Source organism: Enoplosus armatus, chromosome 9 (assembly GCF_043641665.1).
Source record: "Enoplosus armatus isolate fEnoArm2 chromosome 9, fEnoArm2.hap1, whole genome shotgun sequence".
Taxonomy (NCBI): Eukaryota; Metazoa; Chordata; class Actinopteri; order Centrarchiformes; family Enoplosidae; genus Enoplosus; species Enoplosus armatus.
Window position 1 is genome coordinate 17,201,245 of NC_092188.1, and position 26,351 is coordinate 17,227,595.

A 26,351-nucleotide genomic window follows, 5' to 3' on the forward strand; every position below is an offset into this window, starting at 1 on the left:
CCAGACATCCCTCAATATTACTTCACAAGTTCATGATAATACATGACAAGTCAACACAGATGTAGGGCATGCTTTACCTGGAACATGAGTGGTGTGGTAGCGGAAGAGAAGTTGAGACTCTTGCCCATGTGGGTCTCAGGATCATACTTTGACATGTAGCCCTTGATGATAACAGTCTTGGCAGTTCCTTGCTCTCCAATCAGCAACACAGCCTAGAAAAATGTATTATGTTTTTTTCATGTCAACATGACTAATAAATTGCACCCAGCCATGGCAGTTAATTATTCTGTTGAGCGTGAGATTGAAATTGTTCACTGAATCTATGTTTGTTGTGTCCCGATCTCCAATTTACTGAGCACCTCCCAACCATTAAAGACAAATTATTCATGGCTGTGGAATAACACAGAAAAAATGCACTCAAAAGTCAATACAGACACCTCGGGAAAGAAGATTAGACTGAGAGAAACTGGATAAGAAATAGACAATTGTCAGCACATTGTGCTTTTTTGAATATATCGATAACTGATTAGTAATCATTCTTAATTGTTCATAATGACAACCACAAATTATTGTTTTTTATGGATTCATTTGTTAAAATAATGCGTACCTATGACACAGTCTTCTAGCTGGAAGTTAAAGCCTCTTCAAGGAAGATGAGTAACTCTATAATATGTAGACCTTCAATCTAAGATCAGAGTTTGATAGCATCACCTGAGCAAATAGTTGTTAATGGTAAAGCCTGTGGTAACAGATAAAACAGATGGAGCTAATCAAAAATAATGCTGCATGAGCTGCACGGATTGTCTGTGTACCAGCCATATAAACTATTGTTATCATGATTATGATATTACATTTTTTTTTTTTAGATCAGCTTATTTTTGTTCACCAATCTCCTCCATCAGCCTCTGGAAAAAAGGCTATTCACATTTACCCAAGAAATGTGAATGGAATTGAAGGAGAATCCAAAATGAATGAAAGTAAATTAAATCTCACCCTCACACAAACCACTTTTACAAACACACCAACATACAGAAGCTCCTCACTCTCCTCTCGTGGCATTATGAATGTGAATGACTCTTTACACACATGCATACACACAAATACACACACACACTGGCGCTATGATGAGTGCCACGCGGTGGAGCATTTGATGGGCTTTTAAGTAAAGTATTGACCACAGCATTTTAATCTGTTTTTTTTTTTTTTTTTTTGCTGCCTCCAGCCATGCTGCCATGTTATCGATCTGAAGCGTGTGCATGAGTGTGTCTACTCAGCTGTATCCAGGAATAAATTAAGCTTTATACACTGAATAGACAGTAGATTAAACGACCCTCTCTAAAACCCTCATCATAAGCCTTAAAGATGCTATGAAGAGGGACGTGTATATACTAAATGTTCCTGTTCCTGAGTTCCTTTTTAGGTCACGTGTCACCTGAAACATGAGTCAATGTTACAATCAATAAAAACATATGTCATATCAACACATCAAGCTGACACACGTGACACATATGTTTTATATTGTACACAGGCAGGGTACATAGTCGTTCAGGACATAGATATACACTACTTTTGTTTTATTTTAGCAACCCTCACCTTGCCCTGCTTGGCGATGGTCTGAATTAGGAAGTCTGTTCTAACATTGTCCACATTGGGGACCAGGATGGAGCTGTACTCTGGGGTGAATTCAGAGGGATAAACGTACTCCTCCACTCTGGTGCTCCAGTGGACCCACTGACCTGGAAGAAGAATAAACGTGCATGCATTAAAATGGTAAACCGTGGTGTAGAGATTAGCACAGTGGCACTTCCAAGTTGTCTTCCTATTGAAGAAATACTGTATGTCCATATTTTCCAATGTGATTTGATAAACAAGCACCTGCTGCCAAAATAAAATGCAGCATGAGGCATAATGCCTCTGCTTGTCAAGAAACAGCTTCGATATTCCCTGACATCTAATCTACAGGTAATAACATCTGTTTATCAGTGCAAGCATACCATCTTCTGTGACATGATAGTCAAACATGGTGTCGTCACTGTCAAGAGGAATGTCTGGCAAGTTTAGACAGATGCTGTCGTTCCTTCTGAGCCAGATCTCCATCTTTCTCCGGTCATCCAGTTCAAGTAAGGCTCCAGTGCTCCACATCAGGGCAAAGACATACAGCCGCTCCAAGTACTCTCTGGATAACTCACCACACTGCTCCTGTAGAGAGAACACCTATTTTAGATCAAGGACTTTGTTCAAACAACCAAACTTAAGAGAGGAGGGTTAAAATAGATATATTATATATATATAGTTCTCACTTTTTACAGAGATTTATTGGTTTAAACACAAAAAACTGATCGGTTCCAGCCTATATTGCTTGTAACAAAGTGTATAAAACATCTGTCAATGTCACAATAGATGCCTACAAGACCAAAAAAATTACACAAAGTGGGCATAATTATGGCTTTTACAGCTCCGTTGGTGGTGTCAATTTAGCTTCTTTCAATTACGAACTCATTTTTCAATCTGTGTGATTGAAAACTGGGCATTCTTTCACTTCTCTATGCAGTACTGAGCTTACATCTGTTTAAGTTTCACAACCTGTAAGTAATACAAGTATTTGATAGATTAGAAATCTACTACTCAAGTGTATCCATTAGCTTCCAACTGTTTCAGGCTTTTCTTAGCACAGCAAATTATTCCAAATGCCTTCTATCTATAAGAATTTCCGCTTATACAGCGGCAGTCATGTTGTTTTGGCAGTATGAATTAACCTCTTGATCATTGAAGTATACAGCAAGTGCTGTCTGAGTGCAGTCTGTCCCCTGGATGGGAATTCAAACAGTTGTAACCTTACCCTTGGTGGTATTAGTCCCTGCAGCATGTTGATGCACTGCATGATGACAAAGGCCTCTAGCATGTCCATCTTGAACTCTAGTGACTGCACACTGAAGCGGTAGAGCTCAGAGAAGGAGGAAGAGAAGAGTTCCCTCAGCACCTCTGCTTCCTGGGGGGAGCGTTTCTTCAACCAGCCCTGAGAACAACCATGTTGGAAATTGTGTTGTGTTACTATCAATAGACAACCGTGAGTTGTCCTGTCATTGGCTGTGGCATAACTGCATATTAAACTGTTTTTAAGACTGTGATTTTGATATTTCTCGTTTTTTTCTTCTGCTGAGATATGTTTGAAAACGTAACATAAAACGTAATTAATGTAAATGTCACCAATTGTATAATGTGATAAATTGTTAAAAAATAAAAAGGAACAATGATATGATAAATCTTGCAGCACCCACTTTGGGAGCACTGAATTAGATGTCATTTAGCCGGTACATGCTGTAATATACAAGTGCCACAGTTTTCAATGTTTGTGTAGGGAAACAAAAATATATAAAATCACTTTTTCATTAAGTTGATTCACCTCCAGTATAGGGCTCCAGTTGAGCACGGAGGAGCTCATGAACACCATGCCATTGCGTGAGACGGTGGCTGGAGAGGCGTTGTCGATGTTATGTGGCTCAAAAACCACTTTACAGTTGGGAGCCATGGGTATACGGTCTCCATTTGCCAGTGTAAGAGTTCTGTTGTCGTCCAAAACTGAGTTTAGGTTCTCAATCCAGATGGCATCAACTGGTCCATCCAGGACTATCCAGATGTGCTCTCCTGTGAGAGAGAGAAAACAGTGTTTTTGTTTGTTTGCATGGATATGAATATGATATGATGTATGGCCAAGTGCTTTCACCCAGCAGGATAAAATTGCTGTGGCTGCTCAGTAGGGAGTTCAAAATGCTGCCTTAGTCTTATGGTCTGGCTCTACAATATAGACAATATAACAATCTTTCAGTTTAACAATTACCAGTATGCAAAGAACACCAGAACTGAAATTCATCAGTAAAACCAGATCCAGAAATCGAAATTCAAATAGATCAGTCTGGTGATGCTGTTGATCTGTTGAATCATAATGTAAGTATTCTCTATTTTCACAAGGCATTTCCTTTTTAGAATACTTCACTCTGGAGCCCTGTCACAACTCAACATCATCTATTCTTCTATACTGGATTCATGTCTGTTCAAAGCAACAAGCAGCACGAGCTGGAAGGTATGAACAGCAAGCGGCTGCACAAAGGCAATCCACAAACATATGGAATGCAGCCTGCTTAAAGATATGCATAACATCATCAGAACATATACCGAATACATCAGATGCATATTCTAACACATAAAAGCAAACATACGTAATGTATATTCATACCAATGCACACATACATTTTTAATGAAATGTGTAGGATTAAGCCTGAGTAGAAAGATAAAACAGCTGTTGGTACTGCTTTGAACTATGGATGCAAGCATGTCCCAAGATATTTTAACTTCTCTGTGATGTAATAACATACTGGTTTTCCCAAAGTTCCCAAAGACAGAAAGAAAAGAAAACCCTAGATTACCAGGAGTAGTAATGAATCATTTGAATCATAACTAAGCAGGAATTCCTCTCATCTTTTCTGTCTGCTTCCTATAGTAGTTTTTTAAGAGATGATGCTGTTATAAAACCATGCTTCCTTATTTGCCAATTAAATAGTTATTACAGCTTGTGCTAGGCTTCCTCCAGACCACATCTGTGGTATTTGAAGATATTCAGGTTAATCCCAAAGCATGTCTAATGGGCACCATTTCTCAATATTAGGGTTTAGCCAATAAAATGGAAAAGATAACCAGACGTCTGTAAAGATGAAATATATTCTCTAATTTACACATAATATCATTTCATTTACATGAGTTTTAACTTTTTAAACTTATACTATAAACTATACTTAATCTATATCAGCTCATTTCACCTCCAAGTGTGGAATCAATGTTGAGTAAGCAACTTTTTCTGACCTTTCTTTGCTCTCAGTGTTTTCCTCCAAAGTGTCGAGAAGATGCCGTCAGTCCAGTCATTCGTGGCCACATCCAATCGACCAAACATCTGAGGTGCTGTGATGGCTTTGGGGTTCATGCGCATCTCTTTGTGAGGCTGACCACACTCTGAGAGAAGAAAGACATTGACAGAGACATTAACTTCTACATTCGTATGGTAAGCGTATTTAACACACTAAATGCATTAAAACAAAAACATGCACAAGAAACAACAAATTGCACAATGATTTGTGAGATGTAACTTCAAGTTTGAAAGGAGAAATGATGATTCTCGAGACACACAAGTTTCAACTTCAGCCAAGTTTGTGTCTTTCATCCAAAAGAAAACATGCACTAAATCCTACCTGTCATAGCTCTCATCAGCGTGTGAATACAAGTTGTCTTTCCGGCCCCACTGGGCCCCAGGGCCATCATGCCATGTCGGACCCGCTGAGTCTCAAACAGCTGGATGACCTTCAGCTTCCAGGGAGGGTGACTGATCAGACCTGCGTCCTCAACCTGAAAGAGCACAATTATATTGTGCACATCTGCAGTTCTACTATATTTACCATACAAAGAATAAGAGTATACAAAGTAGTATGGCATTTTCTAGGTGATACTGTAAGGACACTATATTGTACTATGTTGACAGAATCACATACAGGTTGACACACATTTAAATAAGATACATGCAGAGATATAACGGCAAGCGTATATTAATGTAGGGATGGAGGCATTTAATGCACCAAAGACACATAGGACAGGCTGCAATTTATAAATCTAACATTTTACTGTATCTCTTACTTTCTATTTTCTCTGCACTGTGTTTTCTTAGGTTAGGTCCTTAACAAATGGTAAATGACACCATTTGTGTCCCTTTGAGTTCGATATCTTGAGGTGTTTAAGAGTGATATGAAAGACATAGCGGTTTCACAGTGTTTTGCCTTATTTTACACAGCTTCTTCACTCTCTCTTCCTCTATTCCTCCATTTCACTATCCGACTGTATTTCTCTGCCATTTCACTCTCCCTTGCACACATACAGCAGACAAACTCATCGCTCACTCCCTCCTACCTGTCTGTCGATAGCAGCCTCTAGCTCCGGGTAGCCTGCTTTATCAAGTTGGATGCCTGGGAAGAGGTCCTCAATCAAGCTCAGGAAGAGCGGCTCATCCTCGTCGATCTAACAAATACCCACGTTTACACATGGACACAAGTAGGCGATCTTAATGTTCTATTCTTCAATTTTTGTTTTACAATTTTAAGATTATCTATCAGATGCTCTATTACATTTTAATTATATTCTAGACTGACCAGTTTAGATAAGTTCATGTCCCTGAGGACCCTCATGACAATGGTGGACTCTGTGTCACTGGGGTTGGCTCGCTTAGCTGCTCCCAGTGTTCGCAGCACTGACAGGATGTTCCGTAGGCCAAAGTCATAGTGAACCTGGACAATCACAGATAGCATTTTAGATTTACAATCATTCATCATGAGATGTTTGCAGACAGCTGTGTAAAACCGGCTATTTATGTATTGTCCCACTGTTTCCAGCCTTTGTACCAAGTATTCACAAATGTTCCAATGTCTTCACAGCAAATTCAATAACAATGTAGATGACAGCCTACAAATAATTTGACTCTAAAATCGTGAACTAACTTGTAGATGAAACAAAGTCTTGAGTCAGAGCTCACTACATTGTGATGCATTAAGCTTTAAGCACTAATCGTGACAGTGCATAGTGAGAATTTAAGCACCAACAGATAAAAGAAGGCCCTGCACACGAAGCAAGTATTTAATTATAATGCCAAGGAGTTCCTCATTAGACTTTCATAAAGAAGAAGAAGAAGCGTTATTTAGCAAATTCTGTATCTGTGATGAAGTTGCTTTTCTATCTATCAGGGAACTAAGCTTGATGTATTGATCTTCTGATGGTGTGGTCACTTTTGGTCTGCCTGATCGTGCTTTGGATACAACTGATCCCGTTTCTGTGTTTTAGAGTTCCATGCACAGCCCCCTTAGAAACCTTTAGTCTAGCCAAGAATTGACACTGAGAAAGCCCCTCTTTGCTCAGAACAGTTTGACGTCTGACACTTTCACTTAGTTCGGATGCCATGTTTCCCACTATCACAATGCTACTTATTAAGCAATGATCTGCTGGAAACACTGGCTGCAAGCTGAGTTACTTGAACGAGCCTCTGGTTAATAGATCAAATCCGCCTGAGTGTCATCTGAACGCATGCTTCAATGGAAGGGATACAACTCAAAGTAATATGACCTTTTGTACGAAGGAGTTAAGTTGGTCAATGCCACAAATGTGCTTAAATTTGATTGCTGACCTAAAAATAGAGCAGAATGAAAATAATAACCCTTCTTGGGTTTTTAAATGTTTCTGAATCCTCAAACTTTGTAATTATTTCCAGGTTTATGTGAAAATATTTGAGATTTTCAATGTGGTCTCATACCACTGGACCCCACTGTATGTATCACATATACATTTCTTTTTTTTTACCTGTTTGGAGAGTTGCTCCTCGCACAGTTTGTAAAGAGTGAAGAACTTGCGGGCCAACTCCATGTTGTCTATAAACCCACAACTGGCCAGTTTTACCCTAATGATGATCTGACGGTCAGGGACCATCATGGCCACAGAGCGGAAGTTGATTTTCAGGTTCTCAGGAAGCTCCTGGCGACCTGCATAACCTGGATTCTGATTATACAGATAATTATAAGGAAATGTAATATTAGTTTTACATAGAACATTTACATCTCAGATTATACAGTTACAAAACCATACATCAAATAAATACAAAAAAAGAACCACACCAGATACAGAAAATCATACAGCTGGTTGATTAAAAGAAGCCATTTTCTGCAAGTTGTACATATATGTGCATACCCCCTGCAGAGAGTTAACACTGGAACATCATTAAAGTTCATAGCAAGCGCTATCCTTCAGCTAGTTACATCCTTATAGTCACAGCTTTGGCCCTCCTCTCCACAGTCTGCCTTTGATTACTGTCTCTATACACACGTGTACATGTACATGCACGCGTGTGTGCACACACACACCGAGTGAAAACAAAAACGAGAATGATCTCTGACCTCTCTCCCCACATGGGAGAATTATTCCACTATTCTCTGTTTAATGACTTGCCTTGGGATAGCAACGGTGCCGAGGAGATAAAATGATCTAACTATTACTGTAAGAGTATGATAATGAACACTGGCTAATATTATTAATAAAAGGCAGACCCTCATGTTTAATAGCATACAAACTGGCTTGTAAAATAAGACATGGTCCAGGTCGATTCCATTTAAGCTTCACTCATTAAATCCTAAACATGTATTATTTGTGATTTATTGCATGATCTCTAAATAACAAGACCAAGTTTTTAGCTTGGAATAAAATGTTCAGCAGCTAAAACTGGAGGTTCTTGTGATATCCAGGTAGCTCCGTGCACACAGGTGCATGTTCGGTACCCAGGTGCATCAGCCAGATTGTATCTTAACTTTCTACAACAGACAACCTAACACTGCACAGCAGTACATTATGACTAACATTCACTTCCATCAACTGAGTATGTGGATTTTTTTCCCTGCTAACCAGGCAAAAAAACAAAACGATTATGAAGACTATATCAGTACAACGTGAACAGTAGTGTCTATCTAACTTTTGAAATAATGGCACTGCTGTGTCACTGACCATGGTAAGGAAGATGCCAAACTCTGGGTTCATATCCACATTGTCTCCATCAGTGAAGACAAAATTTCTGCGACGTTCCTTTTTGCAGGTGAGAACTATTGCGATCTGCTGGGCCGCCACCGACAAAACTGGGAGGTCAATGCGGTTGAACTCGTCAAAACAGCCCCACGAACCAGACTGAGCCAGACCTGGAAATCAGACACATGCAACTCGAAAATATTTAATAAACCCACTTGTCTCTTCATTGTCTAGATATGATTCATTTACAGCTACTTGTGGTCCTTATCACTCCCAAGCCCCTTAAGCTGTGCACAAAACTTTTAGCCTTTTTAGGGCTTATCAATATACTTTTTCCAGTGCCGCTTTATTTGCAATAATATAATGTGCGTCTAACCTTTGAATATTCTTCCCAAGCCTCTGAAGTCCATCTGGTCAGAACAGTTGAAGACCACAACATACTTTCCCAAGCAGCGGCCCATGTCTTTTGTGGTCTCTGTCTTACCTAATAACCACAGACAGATTTGTCATAAGTGCAAAAAATTTTTTGCTGGCAGACACCAAATGAATTCTCCAACCAGAACACCTGCTAAAACTCTCTCTCTCTAATCAAGTGGGTCCCAGCCTTTTTGGTTTGTGATCCCTTTTCTTACCTACATATATATATATACATATATATGTATATATATACTGTCAGGGGTATATACATATATATATATGTAAATTATTATTTCATAGACGCATTAAAACCTCAGTCTTACCTGTTCCTGCAGGACCAGCAGGGGCTCCACCCATACTCATACCAAGAGCCTGGGCTAGGGTGATGTAGCACCTGACCAAAAACAGAGTTAAATTTCAAAGGCATTGTAAGGTTAAGAATTTGCTCCCTCATAAAGCAGTTTTTATTTCCCCTCACATTCAATTAATCGCACTATAAAACTAATATGATGTGATTCTCCACAGGGAGGTTGGAGGTCGGGCACAGCTAGAGAACGCAGCCCCTGAAGCTTTTGGGGATTCAATGTCTTGCTAAAGGACACTTCAGCAGAGTGGATGAATGACACCGGGACCTGACCCAGGCCTTCTGAATAAACGCTGTTCTCCCTTTTCACTGCATGGCTGGCCTCTCAACAAATATCATAGCATGCAACAAAATTTTGTGTCCTTCAGAGAATGTAGGACAAATCAGACCACTGCTATAAAGAAGAATCTCCAAATCTGATTTTTTTCTTATCGTCATTGTCCCTTTGGCTTCCATGTGATACAAGTTCCGCCTTTAATTATTTTGAAACCTGACGCAGTGACAGAGAGGATGAAGGACAGTGAGTGATAGAAAGGAAAGCAGCAAAGCACATTCTAAGCAAAGAGAAGGAATCAGATTGTTGATTGATGTTTCAGGCAGGGAAAGAAGGCAGTGAGAAAATCAGGTCTGTCTTGGCGCCTTCGGCCATAAGGCCAGCATGCCACTTCTTTGGAGAGCTGCTGTTTGATGTCTGCTGGTAGCTCCCTCCCTGCTGCCGTCTCTTCCCATCTCTTTCTCATTGTCCCTCATCTTTTTTCTCTCTGTCTCTTCTCATACTTCTCTCTCTATGTCTGTTAGTCTGACACTGGCTGTTGCCAGTAGGTGCCTACTTCCCTCTGTCTGATTCTCTTCCTCTCTCTCTCTGTCAGTCATATCTTATGTCAGTAACAGCGGTGATGTGAAAGGGTGCCTACTCCTCCTCCTCACTAATTTCTTCTCTTCCCATTCCACTGACCTCTCCCTGTACCTCTTCTCCTGGAGTCCAGTCATTAGTCAGCCATAGAAACTGTAACCCATTAAATATGAACTGATGTTATAATGGAAATTTCTACTACATCACAGAGAAAACTGTTACCAGTATGTATCTTGAGTAGTTTTAAAAAAAATACCTTGTTGTTGCTGTAAGCAATTGCCTCTTTTCTTCTGATCTATGAAAAACTAAAGACTAGTGTTGCCTATATCAGGACAAAGAACATGTAACTGAATCCCTGTCACTCATTCAGATTATTGTTATTGACTTAGTTACAAACTAAGGTCACATTTTCTGTGAGACTGTGCAATTATTTCCAATACAATTGGTGGTGTGTTTCTCAAGATTTTAAACCTAAACCTTTAGATGCTTTCCTTGTTGATAATAACTAAGAGAAGTAACTCTTTTGAAAGTGAGGTGCACTTTTGACTAATAGTCCAGACGCCTGGGTGGATGTGCCTGGATTGGTGATGAGGGCATTTCAGACGACAGGGTTTCAGAAGCTGTTAGATGATCTGACAAGCACTTTGTTTGAAGCATACTGAAGCTAGCTTTGTTTTAACCATTACAACCATGCTAAAACATACATACACACTGTCTAACAGTGTTTAGGCTGTTGGCTACTTTTTAAAATGTTAAAAATATTGATGTGTGTATCTGTTTATCATTTCACAGTACATGCTGGTCAGCACAATTTAAAGTACATTCTTACCATTTTAATTCTGCCTTTATGAGAGTGCGTATGTGTGTGTGTTTCTTCATTGGTGGCCCTCTACCTGTCAGTCAACGGCGTAATGACAAGCCTTTCAGTGCAGCCCAAGAACTCATTCTGATAGACAAAGCCCACGTCTGTGATGTTGATGATCATCTTGTCAGAGTCCTCATTGAAGTAGAAACGACACTGCTTCAGCCACTCAAAGTCGTTGGGGCTTTTGACATGGAGCCGGCACTGGAGGGAGAAAGGGTGAGGATAATGGGGGAGGAGGAGGGACAAAGAGAAGAGAATAGAAGAGCGACAGAGAGAAAGGGGAGAGAGAAGATGGCAAGTTTGAAGGGCACCATTCAGGAGGTTACGCAAGGTGAGAGATAAAAGCAGGAAGACAAAGGGAGGGAGGGGTGGAAGGACAGGATGTATGAGGGGGGCATGAGGTGACAGGAATGTTACATTAAAAAGGTGGAAAGAAGGGTAGAGGCAGGTAAAGAGAAGATGAAAGAAAAGAAGTGAGAGGCCATGAGATGAAAATGAGGCGGAAGGAAGGTAAAGGAGAGGGGGGAAGGATAGCAGGAAAGAGGTAAGTCAAGGAGGTGGGTAAAATGAGTATATGAAGTACAGTGAAAAGAGGTGGCAGAATAAGGAGTGTGATGAGTAGAGAGATGAAATACAAAGAGATAAAAAGTGTATGGAGGGAAAAGAGGGTATGATAGAAGAGGGGCAACAGTTAGAAGATATTATAAGAGAGGGCAGTGAGGTGAAGAGGACGGCAAAAGGACGTTTGGAAAAAAATGGGTAGGACAATGAATACAGGTATGAGGGGATTAAAAAATAATGATGAAAAACATTTCCAAATAAAGTTACCAGTTACTTTACACCTGTGCTATTCACCTTGGAGACCAGCCAGGCAATTTACTGTGCCTGGAAGGGAGACTTCAAAGACAGTCCTTTCTCTAGGTCTAAATATCACTTGGCTGCCAATGAAAATGCTTTGAAGACTTTTGTCAGATATAATTGACTCTTTGCAGCCAACATCATTTGGTATTCCAACACCCCGACCCTAGGGTATCTGCACATCAAGTGCAGTCTTACATAAGTATAGCTATCTTGAGCTGAGGATTCTGATTGGATAAACATGAACAGAAACTGTAAAGAGCTTGTTTGTATGGTCCAATGTACTTCAGTATACTGAGCCATCGCACAAAAGGTTAGTGCTACTAAATGATCAACAGCATATTCACCAAGTCATCAAATATGTCCCTCTGGTGGACATGGATGGTGATGAGGGTCTCGTACTTGGTCCTTTCCACAGCGCCCAGGTCTCTTGTGGTCATGTCAATCAGTGTGTTGAGCAGATCCAGGAAGAGCTGGTTGGTTTTGGCCATTATGCGGCGATCATATCGGGCATTGGTCAGAGCCTCCTCAGAGTCCCTTGTCCATATCATCTGAATACCTAGCAAGCCCACCTGGATCAAGGACAAGGATATTTGGTAATCACATCATTGTGTGATGGTCAAATGTACTGAAAAACGTTTTGTATTGTAATATAAATATAATATAATCATTACTTTGTTAAGAATTTATGTTTATCACATAGATCTTCTGCAGAATCACACAGAAATGTTAAAATATTACTGGATTGGTTCTTTGAATCCAACTATGATCTACCTGAGCAGGGAAGGAGTTGAGGAAGTCGATGAGCTGGAAGCCAGAGTCCTGGATGGTCAGGGCAGCCTGTCGGATCACCAGGTGCAAAGACCTCTGGGACTCCTTCAGTAGAGCATTAAGCCAAACCTCTACATTCCCCTCTGCTGTGACAGGACGCTCCAGCTCCACAGTCTCCCCTTCCCGTGATGATATAGCCAGAATGCGGTCGTATACCTGAGCAAGATGACATTTTTATAGATTAGAATAACAGATTGATTCTATTTCACTTTCACACAATTGTGATTAGTCAATTAAGTTTCACGTCAGCTGGGATCGTCTCCAGTCCCCCGCAACCCTTTAAGGATAAGCAGATATATAGATAATGGAATTCAACTCTATGGTGTTTGATTGTATTTTATTCTATCTGTTGCAATTGTTTTTTCTCCCAGACCTTCAGTTTTACAAGAAATCTCTTGTCAGAGGATTTGACACTGTCAGGAAGCCAAGTGTGTAATACAAACAATAAGGGGCTCCATGAAAAATTCACCTTGTCATGAAATCGGACACATTTGATGTTGTCGAAGACGTTGAGAAGGTGGGCCTGGATGGTGTGAGAGTCAGAGGCCTGGCCCAGGATCTCCAGCAGGGCAGGGTCAGAGACAAAGAAGAAACGAGGAAACAGCAGACGCTTCTTCTCCAAATAGCTGTTTGACAGCATGATAAAAAAAATAGTCTTTCTCAAAGCAACTTATGTTTGAAAACACAACAAACCAGACACATGCACAATAGTTGGCAGCAAACCACTAACAACGTAACAGTAAAAAAAGTACCACTGTCCTCCCTTTAAATAATGCTTCAACCACTCACACTTCAAACCTGAGGTTCTGAGGTGTGAGTCGATTACGATTTTAGTCCTTTGTACTCACCCTGTAAGTGACTTCTGGCAGATCTCCAGCTGTTCGAGGAGGTGAGGAAGCAGCTGTCCCATAGTTTCATCTCCCACACACGACTGTATCACATTGGGCATCTCGTGGGCTCGCATCATGATCTTCACCCATGATTTGTCGATGTTAGAGAAACGCTTTGCTTCCTAAAAGAAGTTGAGTCAGTTAGTCATCTGATTATCTGAGGTTGTATTATTACATACAACATGACTATTTCACTGTGCGTAATCTACCTTAGGCAGCTGTTTAGCGATGTCTCCACCCACAAACACCGCCTCCAAGTAGATCCAGAGGTTCTGGACGGTCATCCAGTTTTCTATGATATCAGTGGTGTTGGAAAGATTTTGAACCCACTTCTGAATCTGGCCTTTAAATGGGGTGTTGTACCTGCGAAATAAGTTACATCAGCATGTAAGCCTTATATTATACCACACACAGTGACAGCTTGTATGGTTGCTGTGAAGTCCGCCCATAGGGGCAGAAGAAGTCCCCACACAGGAAGTGTTGTGATGCACTTTAATTTAATGGCCCTCATCAAAATCCCAATCCCAATATTGATGATTACGAGAATCAACATTGACATGCCTGTTGCTCATTAGAGACCCCAATATCATCAAGCTGTCCTCCATGCTGGCAATGATCTCTGATGTGCTGTCTCCTCTCAGTAGAAGTTCTCCACGGGTCTTAAAGTTGGCAAATGTAAAAGTCTTGTTGTCCCACTCAGCGATCACCTGCTTCAGCTTCTGCTCAATATCCCGCTCTTTCACCGCACTGATACAGATATCCTGTGGAAAATTTGTTAAAACATTAGCACCATACCAATGCTAGTGGCAAAAGAGTTAGAAACAAATAAATGTTTTCACTATCCCTGCCAGGATATTAGTACATACTAGTACATATCTGGTATATACAGTACATACGAAAACACTTATTCATTTTTGGAACCGATGACTACAACAAATTTCAAGTAGAAAGGGAATTAATTCATTAAATAAATAAATAAATAAATAATAGTTATTAGGTTTAAAGTATCAAACCTTTTATCAACATAATCATCATCAATCATCATCAATATTGATATTATCACTAACATCTTTTTTAATTTACGCCATCACCATTATTGTCAACAATTTTTTGAAGCTCCAAATACTTTGACTAAATAAATAAAAAATACAAACACATTCTCCATAAAGACGTCTGCTAGACTTTTATTATCAGAGAAAATAATAATATTGTTATTGTGTTTGACAGCTGATTTAATGGCCTGTATGGATGATGATGCTAGAGCTTAAAAACATCACATTAAACAACTGAAAGGACTTGCACTATTAATTCTTACCTCAATCTCCTCTTTATACTTGAGCAGAGGAGCCTCCATGATGTTGCGTAGCTTGAATGTATCAGTTTCCACCTCAAAAGTATGCCCAGTCACCTAAGCACAAAAACAGATAGATGTGTTGGTCAAAGTGTGGAAATTAGAGTGTCTATTCATGCCAAATGTCAAGACAACAGCTACCATCATTATTATTACATAATTATAACTATAGGTGTTGATGATGGCTCTCTTTTAAGTGAAAATAACAGGCAATTGCAGTGGTATGTTGGCAGCCTTGTATCACTCACCTCAGTGATTCTCTTCCAGTGGCGAGTCATCATAGCCTTGTTAGTCATGAGTTCCAGTAGGGGGCAGCACTCACTGAATTCATCAATTGTCTTCTTCAGGTCGAGGAAAGCCTGCCACTCCTTCAGAGCACGAGGCAGCTTGCGACACCTGGTAATTAAAGGATACAGTAGTCAACAAACTCATAGGTAATACCTGTCTTCCAAACTAGAACTGCACGAAACAAAGTCCAAAAGGTGTATACGTGTATCCTTTTGAGACACACATGCACTTGCACTTTTGAGTACCCAGCCCAAAGTAACACTTCTAAAACTGATGGTCAGCACATATTCCCCTTGTGACCGTTTACAACCTTCAACTAGTTTCACACTGTCAGGAGAACACAAAAGTGTATTATATTAAAGTGTATCATATTAAAAACTATTTTTTCCTCTAGATGGAATGCCTTTAACTTGTATTCTGTGAGCCTCTTTTCCCTTCAATTTCCCCGCACAATGAATAAACCCTTGTAGAGGACAGAGTGCAAAGATAAACGTGGATGGAAATGGTGAAATTGAAATCCTTCGGAGCATTCATGCAGTGCCTAGTGAAAAACATTTTATAGGATAATTCCAGGGGAAGGACCTTTTTCTTTATATGGTAGAGATCGAATTTGGTCACTCACTTCCAGCAGCAACCTTACAAACTGATTACTATGTGCAAAAAGCCACTAAAACACCTTATCAGCTGACATAGTGTCTCGCTGTCCCTTTCACTTCCAGTTTAGTTCAGGTCAGCACAACTCGGGTTAAAATGGTACGAAACTGATCAATTAGATTGACTTAAAGATAAAGTTTTCTTGTAAACAGACAAAAGTTAAGTTTATATGTTACTCACCAAAACACATTGTGTGTGTCCTTGACGTCTAACAAACGTGCCGAGTGAATTCCCTTCCTCATCAACAAAGCTGTTTACTAGTATTTTAAATCCAGCATTGCTTACATCTATGTTTACTAACTTGCAGTATTCTTCTTCACTGCTCTTTGCTGGCGCACTGCAGCATATCTTGGCCTGTTACTACCAACTGTTTGTGGATTAGTGTGACACCATTTGTAGGACCGTGTATTGTGTCACCAGCGTGTGTGCGCATGCATGAGATGAACAAAATGGGGACCCACACAGAATAATAGCTCCATAGCGCTGCTAGAGATCTAAAACTCCACACTGAACCTGTTCTGCGGAGTATTGAGATTAATGCCACAGTAAATAAACTGTCTAACCTTGTCTGAAAGTCCAGTAGCTCATTATTGATCTTCTCGATGTGTATGTCAGCCCAGAGGATATCATAGTAACCATTGACTGTTTCGATGACATTGTTGTAAAGGCCATACAACTTCTGCAGCAGAGCCAGCTGCTTCCTAATGTCCAACAACTGGGGATGCTGGGTAACAGGAAGTCCAAACAGCTCCTCTCCACCAGTGTACGTGATGTACTTCCTGAACAGGTTGTCAAATCGATTCTAAAGAGGAGAAGAATGGCAACAAAAGATCCCAAATCAGTACAGTACTACATAATAAAATATATATATCTCCATGTATACATTTTACACACAGTAAAAAAAAAAAAAAGCAAGCACAGTTCTTTCATTTGCAGTGAATGAAAAAGAAGTTGAAAAAATGTCTTTGAACATAATTATCATGTCTCTGGCTTTGTGGGGAACCAGGTCAATTTCTACACCTAAATTACAAACGCACTAATTGATTGACAGACTAAATAATTAACTTAATTATCATGCCCAGCTCAGATCGTCTGTAACAAACCTGGAACATGATGAGTCTGTCACTGGCATCCTGAGGAGCTAGCCCCACCACCATGGGGCCATCCTGAAACAGAGAGGGAAAAGTAAGTGTATGGGTACATCCTGACTCCCTTAAATGCATCTCCATGTTGCAATCTTAGTCCCTCCACTGAAGATGTGAAATTAGGTGTCCTTTCCTCTAAACTGATGACGATGGTCCAGCTGTCAGTCAGCTTTAACAGCTCTGTAGCGACTTTTGATGGTTTGTATTTGCACATATATACACTGTCTACTAATAATAAGGGCGCAGAGTTACCTCCGCAGTAGTGTTTTTTCTGTCTCTCTGTATGTTTCCCTTACAATTAACTGTTTAACAAACAACGAACTGTATTCTGCATTTCAACTGAATATTTATTATGTGTTAGTTAATAATCCATGTTATGATGGTATAGTTGTATAAATTGCAGAAACTTTATTTTACCAAATGTTTTAGGGAAAGGGGAATATTATATTATTATCTCACATCAAAATAGTTTCTACCCGACACACAGGGATTTTCAGCCTCACATGTGACTGCATGGAAATTATACCAATAGCTAATTAAAATGTGTTTATTGCTGAAAGACAACAGATTTCCAATAAAAGGGGTGTGTTGGTCCAGTAAAAGACCTGAGCCTTTGAGTTTGTACAGAAACGTGCGCTTGTGTCTTGCATCTCCTTTTTACCTTCCCATAATCCTGGTAAAAATGTTGACAGTCTTCCAGGAAGGTCTCCACATTGCTAACCAGCTCTCCTCTGAAGTTGGGCTGCAGGGCCACCAGCTCGTTCTGTACCTCTGTGCTCCGGGAAAGCAGCTTCTCCCAGGTGTAACGCAGCGTATCCACCTTATCAGCCTCCTCTTTTGCCACTGACAGCTCATATTTATGAAGCATGGCATAGGACTCCTGTGAGGAAGAAAAAAAGAAGTCTTTCACCTGACATATATATATATATATATATATATATATATATATATACAAATATTGGCAAATCATACATCATAATTTTGGTAATTAAACATTTACATAAACATTTGAGAGTTTCAATTCCTGCATTTCTCCTGCATTGCCATTAAACTTCTGAGACAGGACTCAACATAAATGCTTTCATAAACATTACTCAAATGCTTTGTGTTCATATACACTACAGTAACCTTCGTGCACACACTTTGCTATTGAAAACCAAAGAAAGCATCTAGTTTTGTTCCAACTGTGTGCAACTCCCATGCTGTATAAAAGTACTAATGCTTTACCTCTATGGGACCAACTTGAAAATCAATAGATATTTGGTGCTCCCTGATCTCCTTAAGTGCTGCCATGGCGATGCGAATGTCATCTAGGTCTTTGATCTGCCGATTCAGTTTCTTCCCTGCTTCATCAACAAAAGCAAAGATCTGCTCCATCTCTGAGCGATATTTCCTGTTACAGTACAGTCCGTAGTCCACCATCCAGTTCTTGGTTTCAGCAGTGAGGGACATCTTCAGGTCCGCTGGTAAAAAGAAACACGTGAGCATGCAGATGGATGGGCTGGAAGTCAATTTTATATTTCATGTTGGTATCAAGTTTTCTTTAGACTCCTTATCAGTAATGAAGTGTTTGATTTTATCGAAGCAAGGTAGTGATGATGTACCAAAGACAGCTAGTCACAGTTCCAGTAAAGTAACTAATATTGAATCTAACCTGTGAATAGAGCCAAAGCTCCTACAGTAATGTACTCTGTTTCAGAGTTTATTTCCATCTCTAGATCTCGATAGAAAAGAATCTGGCTCTCAAACTCGGATAGCAAGGGACTGCCCTGGGTGAATCTGTAAAAAAACAAACCAAAACAAGCATTGATGTGATGGTTTGTACTGTTTTCACTGGCAGTAACTTGATGCATAGAAATAGAATATGTTCTCAGTGGTAAATGTCAGATTTGAATATCAGTCATTCAGTTAATCATACTTCCGCATGGTGTCTTCACGGTCCTTTCTCCAGATGTGATGGTAACGGCTGAAACGGTCTAGAGCAGTCATCACCTCCTGCACAATAATATAAAACAAGAGCTACATTTAGATTTTGGATAAGATGAAAAGGTAATTTCTCTGTATGGGAGGTCATGGAGATTAAAATACAGAAAGTTACAGTCATTGCCTTTGTTCATTTACAGTGGACAAACGTGTCATTGTTGAAGCAGACAGGATTTAATAAATGTAAAAAACATATAATAGCTATTTAAAAGACAAACAGAAACAGTATAGTTTAGGTTGTAATCAATTGTTGCATTCTTCTTTAATTTGTTTCTCCTTGTTCTGTACAGGTTTGGCCCATTCTATGATTGCTTCAATGAAATGTTCTTGTTGAAATTAAAAGGAATATACCTTTTTGGTGGAGCTGATGGAGGTGCTGAGAACAGACACTAGCTTGACTATCTCCTTGTTCTCAGACACACTCTTGTAGTAGTTTCTAGCTTGGAATGGGATAGCCTGGATCACAGATGCTGAAATGTCCGAGGTGCTGCCGTCTGGAAAGTACAGAGTTTGGAGGACAGAATCTATGTTGCGATAAAATGTACACATTGTGGGTGGACAGGATGGATCTAAACATCATAAACGGCTTGGCTTTTGCTTAGAATCCTTTGTTTATAATTATAAATCAATACTGGATTGTTCAGGCAGTTGGAGTCTTATAACAAGAGTTTATGATGACGTTGAGTCTTGCAGCTTCAGGTGTGGACATTGGGAAATTATACTTCAAATATAAAATCCCCTTTTGTTGTTTTTTTATCCTGTAATATCACATATGTTACCTAAAATCATTACCACTTTAACGTTAGGGTCTTCATTGAATTGATTACTGGAAAGGTTTTATATAAACAATTTTCTGATTCTAAAAGGTGCATTTAGAACACTATCATATCCAACTTTTCAACTCAAAGGTTGTGTTCCTTTCAGCAAATCAATCCCCCTGCAACTTTATCATTCACTATCATGTGGAGTTTCACACCATTGCCTCCATGTTAGCCAGGGTGCAATGTGACTGAAAGGGCTGCTCTATGTGAGTGAGATTTTAAAATGTCTTTTGTTTAAGTGTCTTCCTTCCAAAGCAACTGACATATTAATTTAGTCATTTCCATCAACATGTCTCTATCTGAGCTGTGAAATAAGGAGATCTGATAACCAAGTGTACTGTGGTGCAGTAGCTAATGATCAGTGTTCTGGTCTGCATGTTGGAGACAATATGGATAAATCACTCTGAAGTCAAAATAGGCAAACAGGTCTTGTGTCCTCTCATACCAGCCAGGCTCCTGTATGTTGTTGCTCCATCCTCTGATTCACTCTCAGAACTGTCCTGTTTCAGAGCCGCCATCCGCCTTTCATTCATTTTTCTCTGCAAAAGGGAAAACAGACATAAGGAAAGACCTCAGGGTTTGCTTGGTAGACTACAGGACATTAGACCAAACCCACTTTGGAGATCCTTTCTTTGCTCCACTGGCTGACCCCTTTGCTGACACTGACTACACACTCTACAGCCCGGTTTAGAGCCTGCTGGACCTCCTCCAGAGCTGGAACCATGGCGATGTTAGGGATGGAGAGGGTCACATTGACTCTGAAGATTGCCTGCTGGCCGCTGCTTTTGCCACGACTGGGTGAGTCACTCTCAGCTAAAGGGGGAGAGAAGCGTAGCTCTAATACAATATGATGTGATTCAAAGATCGACATTTTATGAGCTCAGTAGACATAACAGGCAATGTATACTACCTATTATAGCTGACATGGAGAATGTGGTCAAACTGCTGTGACACAACTTGCTTTCAACGGGATCTCCATTTATCCTGACTTCAGTGCAACTTTTACTAATAATCCTGACTTTGAATATACTTGTACAGATGTGGAGTTTAGAGATTGGAAGGTTCCTGGCATCATGAAACCACAAAATGGTTACACAAGACTCACCCAAGAAATGCATGAGCGAGGAGGCGTGGATGCGCTTGCGTAGCATCTCCAGGGTGTTGCGTGTCAATCTGAGCAAAGCATCCACGTTGCGGTGGTTGAAGTAGGAGAGCAGCTCCTGGGCTTCCTCCTCCATCACTTCCATCAGGTCCCTCTTCTTCTTCCTCCTCACCAAGGGAGAGGAAGGGCCAACGCTGGCAGCAGGGAGCAAGGTGTTTCTAGAGAAGAGACGGCCCTCTGAGCGGCCCTCATCTTCACCTGACATGCAAGAGGTGACACATTTCCAGTAAACAACTACAGTTCTCCTTGACTCATGAGGAATTGCAAATTTGAAGTAACCCTCTTAACACCGTAAATGCAAACAGAAACTTATTATACAGTAACTGTTTTATCAGTGGACAGGTTTGTGGTTGTCTTGCACATACTCTCGAGACTCAAGACATTAATGTAAACGAATAAGGTTATAACAAATTGTGGCCTTATTACTTATGCCCTTTCTATTCTTTCATGAATCCATTCTGATATGGTGCTATATATGCGACTTGACATTAACCTTCTCTCTTCTAGTATGTTCCATAGCACCTTATCATATCCTATTCTATTCTATTTGATCTCAAAAGGAAAATGTTAGTATACCTTCACTGTCAATGTGGTCAATGGTCTTGCTCTCAGCGCAGCTTTCTTCCTCAACCTTGTCCACCTCATCTCTCTGATTGTGGTCAAACTCCAGCAGCATGTTGATCAGTTCATTAGCAGCCTCTTCCACTAGTGAGCTCTTAGTGTGGAGACTCTGGGCTTGTCTTATGCACAGATCCTATACACACACACACACACACACACACATAAATATATGACATGGACATTAAATATGCCATATATGGGTACACTGGAGCACAGCACACTATCAAAGTTACCTGGACACAAAATCAAATTATGTCAGCTTCAATTAGTGTTCGTGATTTCTACACAGTATTGGACATAGCATGGCATGGGTAGGGATCATTGTAATGAACAGTGTACTACTTTGTCTGCAGTGAGTGCCTGTAGCCTTGACCGCTAATGAGACACTTTGTGCTTCTCCACAAGCAGTGTCACAAGAAGTATATAAGCAACAGCCTTAATGAAGAGTATACTAATATATATATACTGTATATATATATATATATGTTCTACAATCTTCACAGTTGTGTAATTAATAATAATTAAATTAATTCCCTTTTGGAAACAAAAACTATTGTTTGAAAAGCATTGGAAAGTGAGAAGTGTATTGAAGTCCCTGTGCATGTAATGTAATTTCTATGTAATCATAACATCTTTCTAATTATAGTACAGGAATGGGAGGGTTTAGATAGGGTTAGTAAAACTATATCTACAGATTAGCACAGTTATTTTACTTACCCTGGTAGTCTGAACAAACTCCTCACAGGTAACTGGTTCATCCTCTGGCAAAACACACAGGGTGGATCCGCTCATCTCCTGCAGTACTGCATCTATCCTAAACTCCACCAAGTCGTTCACCCTGTCCATCAACAGCTCCAGGTCAACTGGAGAGACAAGAAAACAAGAAAAAGAGAGGGACACAGAACAGAAGTGGAGGGAAATAAGATGACAAGTATTAGAGGAAGGGAAGGGGGTGAGAGGGGTGGAACAGGCAGCAAAGAGTTACTTATGAGAACAATGAATTCATGAATGTAAATGTTATCAGATGCTGCCAGTGCTGAGTTGCAAGATGTCTTATGTGTCAGCATGTGGGACATTGATCTCGCTGGATTGTTTGCTTACCCAAAGCCTTGTCGATGCGGCTGAGGTACTTGTCTATGTTCAGAGATGTCCAGTTGAGGGAGGTCAAACCCGGCTGTATAGCCTCATCCACCTGTCAGTGATGTATGATGATGCACTTTGTATAGTATCTGCTGCGCAAAGTCAGTCTCATTTTGTCAAAATTCACTGAAATGAAGTTATTAATGTACACCACCTGATGCAGGAGTGGAGATTGACAGTTTGACAACATTATCAGTTTCAGAAGCGTTTTTCACGGTAGGCTATGTTACCATAACATTTATCATTTGGAAAGGATTCATTTTCAAACGTGATTAATCCAGTGGACCCTAGTTAACGCAAGCGTTGCTAGTTGCTAACCTCTTTATTCTGAATGGTGTTTTACCCAGTAAAAAAATACAGCCGAGGGTAATATTGGCAACACAATACCCAGCCTATGTTAGCATACACACAACCTTAGTTGCCAGGCCCTATGTACGCGCGAGACTGACACACACCTCCTGTCCTTCAAACTGAATTCAAATGAGCACATGTAATAATAACCTACCTTCTGTAGCGGATTAAATCTCTATAATATTATAATCACTTTTAAAATTTGGAGACCGGAAATGTTCTGTGTTCAATACATAATAATAATATAATTCGTATTAAATATAATGTACAAATAAATAAATTAACAAATTAACACTGAAATAATGTAATATTGTATAATTGATTACAATTTAGATCTTGGACAGTTATTTTTAATGTTGTTAGAATTATTTTAATCATCAATTTATGAATACAACTATCCAAAATACAAATAACATGCAGGATATGGGCTATAGTTTAAAATGCAGCTTAAATTACATCATAACCATGTCTTACCTTAGCTACATGCGGCACGGCCAGCTGTTCAAATGCACTCTGAATCTTTGCCCGCACTCTCGTGTTCTCACTCAACATTAACTGGAAGGGGAAAGATATTAATACAGTTTTTACAGTATTAATACAACAATGTTGAACTGAGTTGCTCAGTGGAGTAAAAAAAAAGTAAAATGCTGCACGTAAAATTGAAATGACCTCCTTAGCATGACAATACTTTTTACAATAGGCCCTGTTGTCTATTTTTTACTGTGACCTGCAATGTTTCTCAATATCAACCACACTTTTTATATGCATTTTTGTGGGGCTTTCTAACACAAATATGACATAAGTGTATCAACTTCTGGCCCCTCCCATTGCGTCTTTAAGTTGTGAGTATTTGCAGATGTGTACAACTGTGTGTAATATCCACCTGTAGTTTGTTGTAGTTCTTTTTGAGAGTATCCTGTTTCTGCTGCAACAGAGCAGCAAAGGGTGGGATCTCCAAGTTCATCCTTGTCATGCAGTTTGCCTCCCTGATCTGGGTCAGAATCTCTGGGTCAAAGTTTACAAACAGCTCCCCTGTCTCTGGAGACCTGACCAGCAGAGAGGCCTGCAGGCCCACCCGGGCATCCTCCATCTGGGTAGGAGGTGTGTTGGGTAGTTTAGTGACACTCACATATGTGCATGTGCATGTTGTATATGATGAGACATAAACACCCATATTTTATATGCGTGCTCCTGTTCCAAAAATGTAATTTCTGTTGCATATTATGTTATTATTCTAATAAGTTTATGCTTTTTTTCTCTCCATTCTACATCATGTTTCCTCTCTCTGTTTACCTTTTTCATCCAGCTGTGATGGTAGAGCATTTCAAACTCCAACAGGACCCTTGCTACTCTGTTAAAGTTCCTGATGATCCTCTTGGCCTCTGGTGTGGAAAGAACTCCTGTATGCTAGATAAGTACAGAATGGTGCAGTATAAGCTAAAACGAAAAATGCACTGACAGTTCTACTGTAAATCAACACAAACAACACCTAGGCGCAGCCAGATTTCATTACCTGTTGAAAGAGATCCATAGGACCCTGGATCCTGCTGGACAGCTGTCTAGCCCACATGATACGGCCTGCCACAAGGGGCAAGTCCCTGCCAATGGGGGGGTCGAGTTTCTGCTTCATATAGATACGGGAGACCATTTCAATGTCCCGGCCGTAGTTCTGCAGAATGCGCTGATACTTCTCTTCAATGCCAAGGTCTGGGATGCCAAGTCTGTTGTCAGTGAGTCGGAAAATACAAGTAGTTTAATTTCATCAGAATTCAAAAAGAATAAGAAAGAAAGAAATATGATGTGAATAGAATAAGCTGTAATAGGGTATTCCAGCGATCAGACATCTTTTTATAAAAAATTTTAGGCCAAGGTCTATTACAGTCACTTGGAAAGTGACAGTCATGGCACGATATTTTAACTTCATAGCAGGAAACACACTAATAACATCAACAATGGGATCATTCCATTTGGATGTGACAGTAAATCAGTGTCAGTATGCACAAAAAAGGACCCTGGAACTGGCAAACCTATTGGAATGTAGCAGTTATGCTAATTAGCTGGTAGGAACAAGAATTACCAGTGTGCTGATGGCAAGAAGTGCTAAAGAATGGGTTACCTTTCAAATTTCTTCAGCACATTTAGAGCTCTCTCTGTATTTTGAATTTTCTCAAAGGTGCTATCCATGAAACTCTTCAGCTGATTCTGGAAGCACAAAGACCAAGGACAAAAAAAATGTACAAAACAGACAGTGGAGTGGAACTTTTAAATACAAATGACCCCCCAAATGGCTCATACTGGGTTATACCAACAGTAAAACGAGGTAAGCCACAGGTATTTTCACTTACTGCCTGATTACACCTTCACTCAGCATAGTGTGGGTGTGTACAGACTAAACTTCACTGGCACGTTAGTTTGTTGTACAATCAATCAATCAATCACTCAAGTTTATTTGTCACATCATATTAGGTGCAATCACAGTGAAATGTAATGGACTATAATGACCTTACATAAATCCCAGTATTGCTCCACCCAATGTCAACCTGAGGTCTAATCAGCCATAATAACTGAAAACACCAATGTGCTTTCAGTTAATTGTACTCTACAATACAGAGGAAGCAAACAAATTAGTTGTGTCTGTAATATTTAACTTACATGAAGCTCAGCTGTGCTTTTGCAGAATTCCTCATAGTCAACGTCAAAGTCAGTTCTTCTCTGGTCTAGGAAACTGTAATGCTTTTTCTTCATGTTCAGCACAATAGCCTACCACACACACAAACACAAAGGCATACAAACATATCTGTACATGCATGTATAGACATCACACTGATGTTGCCAACATATCATCTTAGTCTGGGAGTTAATCTGGGTTTTAGAATAGCAAAGTATAAATAATGATAATGGAAACGTAACAAGCTTACCATAAATTATGTATATACTGCAGAGTCAACTGTCAGATTCTACAAAAGGAGAGGTCTGCAATCTATTTTAATCCAGCTCTGTCTGGTTATTTGGGCCATGAAAGGACTGATGGAATTACAGCAGATAAACTGGACAGCGAGCAAAACATTTGCTAGTAAATTACTGGAGAAAATAACTGAACAGCACAAATCAATGGAGCAACTAATATGAACAACTAATTCAGAGTTCCATGCGGTTAGTGTT

The 26,351-nt window shown here is 39.9% G+C and overlaps 1 protein-coding gene across 5 annotated transcripts in view; it reads right to left on the reverse strand.

Annotated features, from left to right (window-relative positions):
* Nucleotides 1-26,351, reverse strand: part of dnah5 (dynein, axonemal, heavy chain 5) — an 88,816-nt gene that overhangs the window by 47,141 nt on the left and 15,324 nt on the right. For 3 of the 5 annotated variants that reach the window (XM_070911247.1, XM_070911248.1, XM_070911246.1), the window contains 41 exons: nt 25,842-25,949; nt 25,306-25,391; nt 24,703-24,910; nt 24,483-24,596; nt 24,073-24,279; nt 23,664-23,744; nt 22,800-22,890; nt 22,416-22,561; nt 21,654-21,831; nt 21,021-21,275; nt 20,532-20,728; nt 20,361-20,454; nt 19,446-19,588; nt 19,030-19,106; nt 18,766-18,890; nt 18,339-18,574; nt 17,773-17,991; nt 17,070-17,132; nt 16,530-16,768; nt 15,273-15,420; nt 14,989-15,081; nt 14,235-14,434; nt 13,883-14,036; nt 13,632-13,795; nt 13,253-13,409; nt 12,727-12,939; nt 12,300-12,524; nt 11,123-11,295; nt 9,336-9,406; nt 8,972-9,079; nt 8,578-8,765; nt 7,387-7,581; nt 6,189-6,323; nt 5,950-6,057; nt 5,241-5,394; nt 4,858-5,004; nt 3,404-3,645; nt 2,840-3,016; nt 1,995-2,199; nt 1,594-1,736; nt 78-212 (listed from right to left, as the gene is read on the reverse strand). In XM_070911247.1, coding sequence (XP_070767348.1) covers nt 78-212; nt 1,594-1,736; nt 1,995-2,199; nt 2,840-3,016; nt 3,404-3,645; nt 4,858-5,004; nt 5,241-5,394; nt 5,950-6,057; nt 6,189-6,323; nt 7,387-7,581; nt 8,578-8,765; nt 8,972-9,079; nt 9,336-9,406; nt 11,123-11,295; nt 12,300-12,524; nt 12,727-12,939; nt 13,253-13,409; nt 13,632-13,795; nt 13,883-14,036; nt 14,235-14,434; nt 14,989-15,081; nt 15,273-15,420; nt 16,530-16,768; nt 17,070-17,132; nt 17,773-17,991; nt 18,339-18,574; nt 18,766-18,890; nt 19,030-19,106; nt 19,446-19,588; nt 20,361-20,454; nt 20,532-20,728; nt 21,021-21,275; nt 21,654-21,831; nt 22,416-22,561; nt 22,800-22,890; nt 23,664-23,744; nt 24,073-24,279; nt 24,483-24,596; nt 24,703-24,910; nt 25,306-25,391; nt 25,842-25,949 — 6,402 coding nt within the window. Of the gene's footprint in view, nt 1-77; nt 213-1,593; nt 1,737-1,994; nt 2,200-2,839; nt 3,017-3,403; nt 3,646-4,857; nt 5,005-5,240; nt 5,395-5,949; nt 6,058-6,188; nt 6,324-7,386; nt 7,582-8,577; nt 8,766-8,971; nt 9,080-9,335; nt 9,407-11,122; nt 11,296-12,299; nt 12,525-12,726; nt 12,940-13,252; nt 13,410-13,631; nt 13,796-13,882; nt 14,037-14,234; nt 14,435-14,988; nt 15,082-15,272; nt 15,421-16,529; nt 16,769-17,069; nt 17,133-17,772; nt 17,992-18,338; nt 18,575-18,765; nt 18,891-19,029; nt 19,107-19,445; nt 19,589-20,360; nt 20,455-20,531; nt 20,729-21,016; nt 21,280-21,653; nt 21,832-22,415; nt 22,562-22,799; nt 22,891-23,663; nt 23,745-24,072; nt 24,280-24,482; nt 24,597-24,702; nt 24,911-25,305; nt 25,392-25,841; nt 25,950-26,351 lie in introns of all 5 variants that reach the window. The other 2 variants (XM_070911249.1, XM_070911250.1) reach the window with 2 other exon arrangements.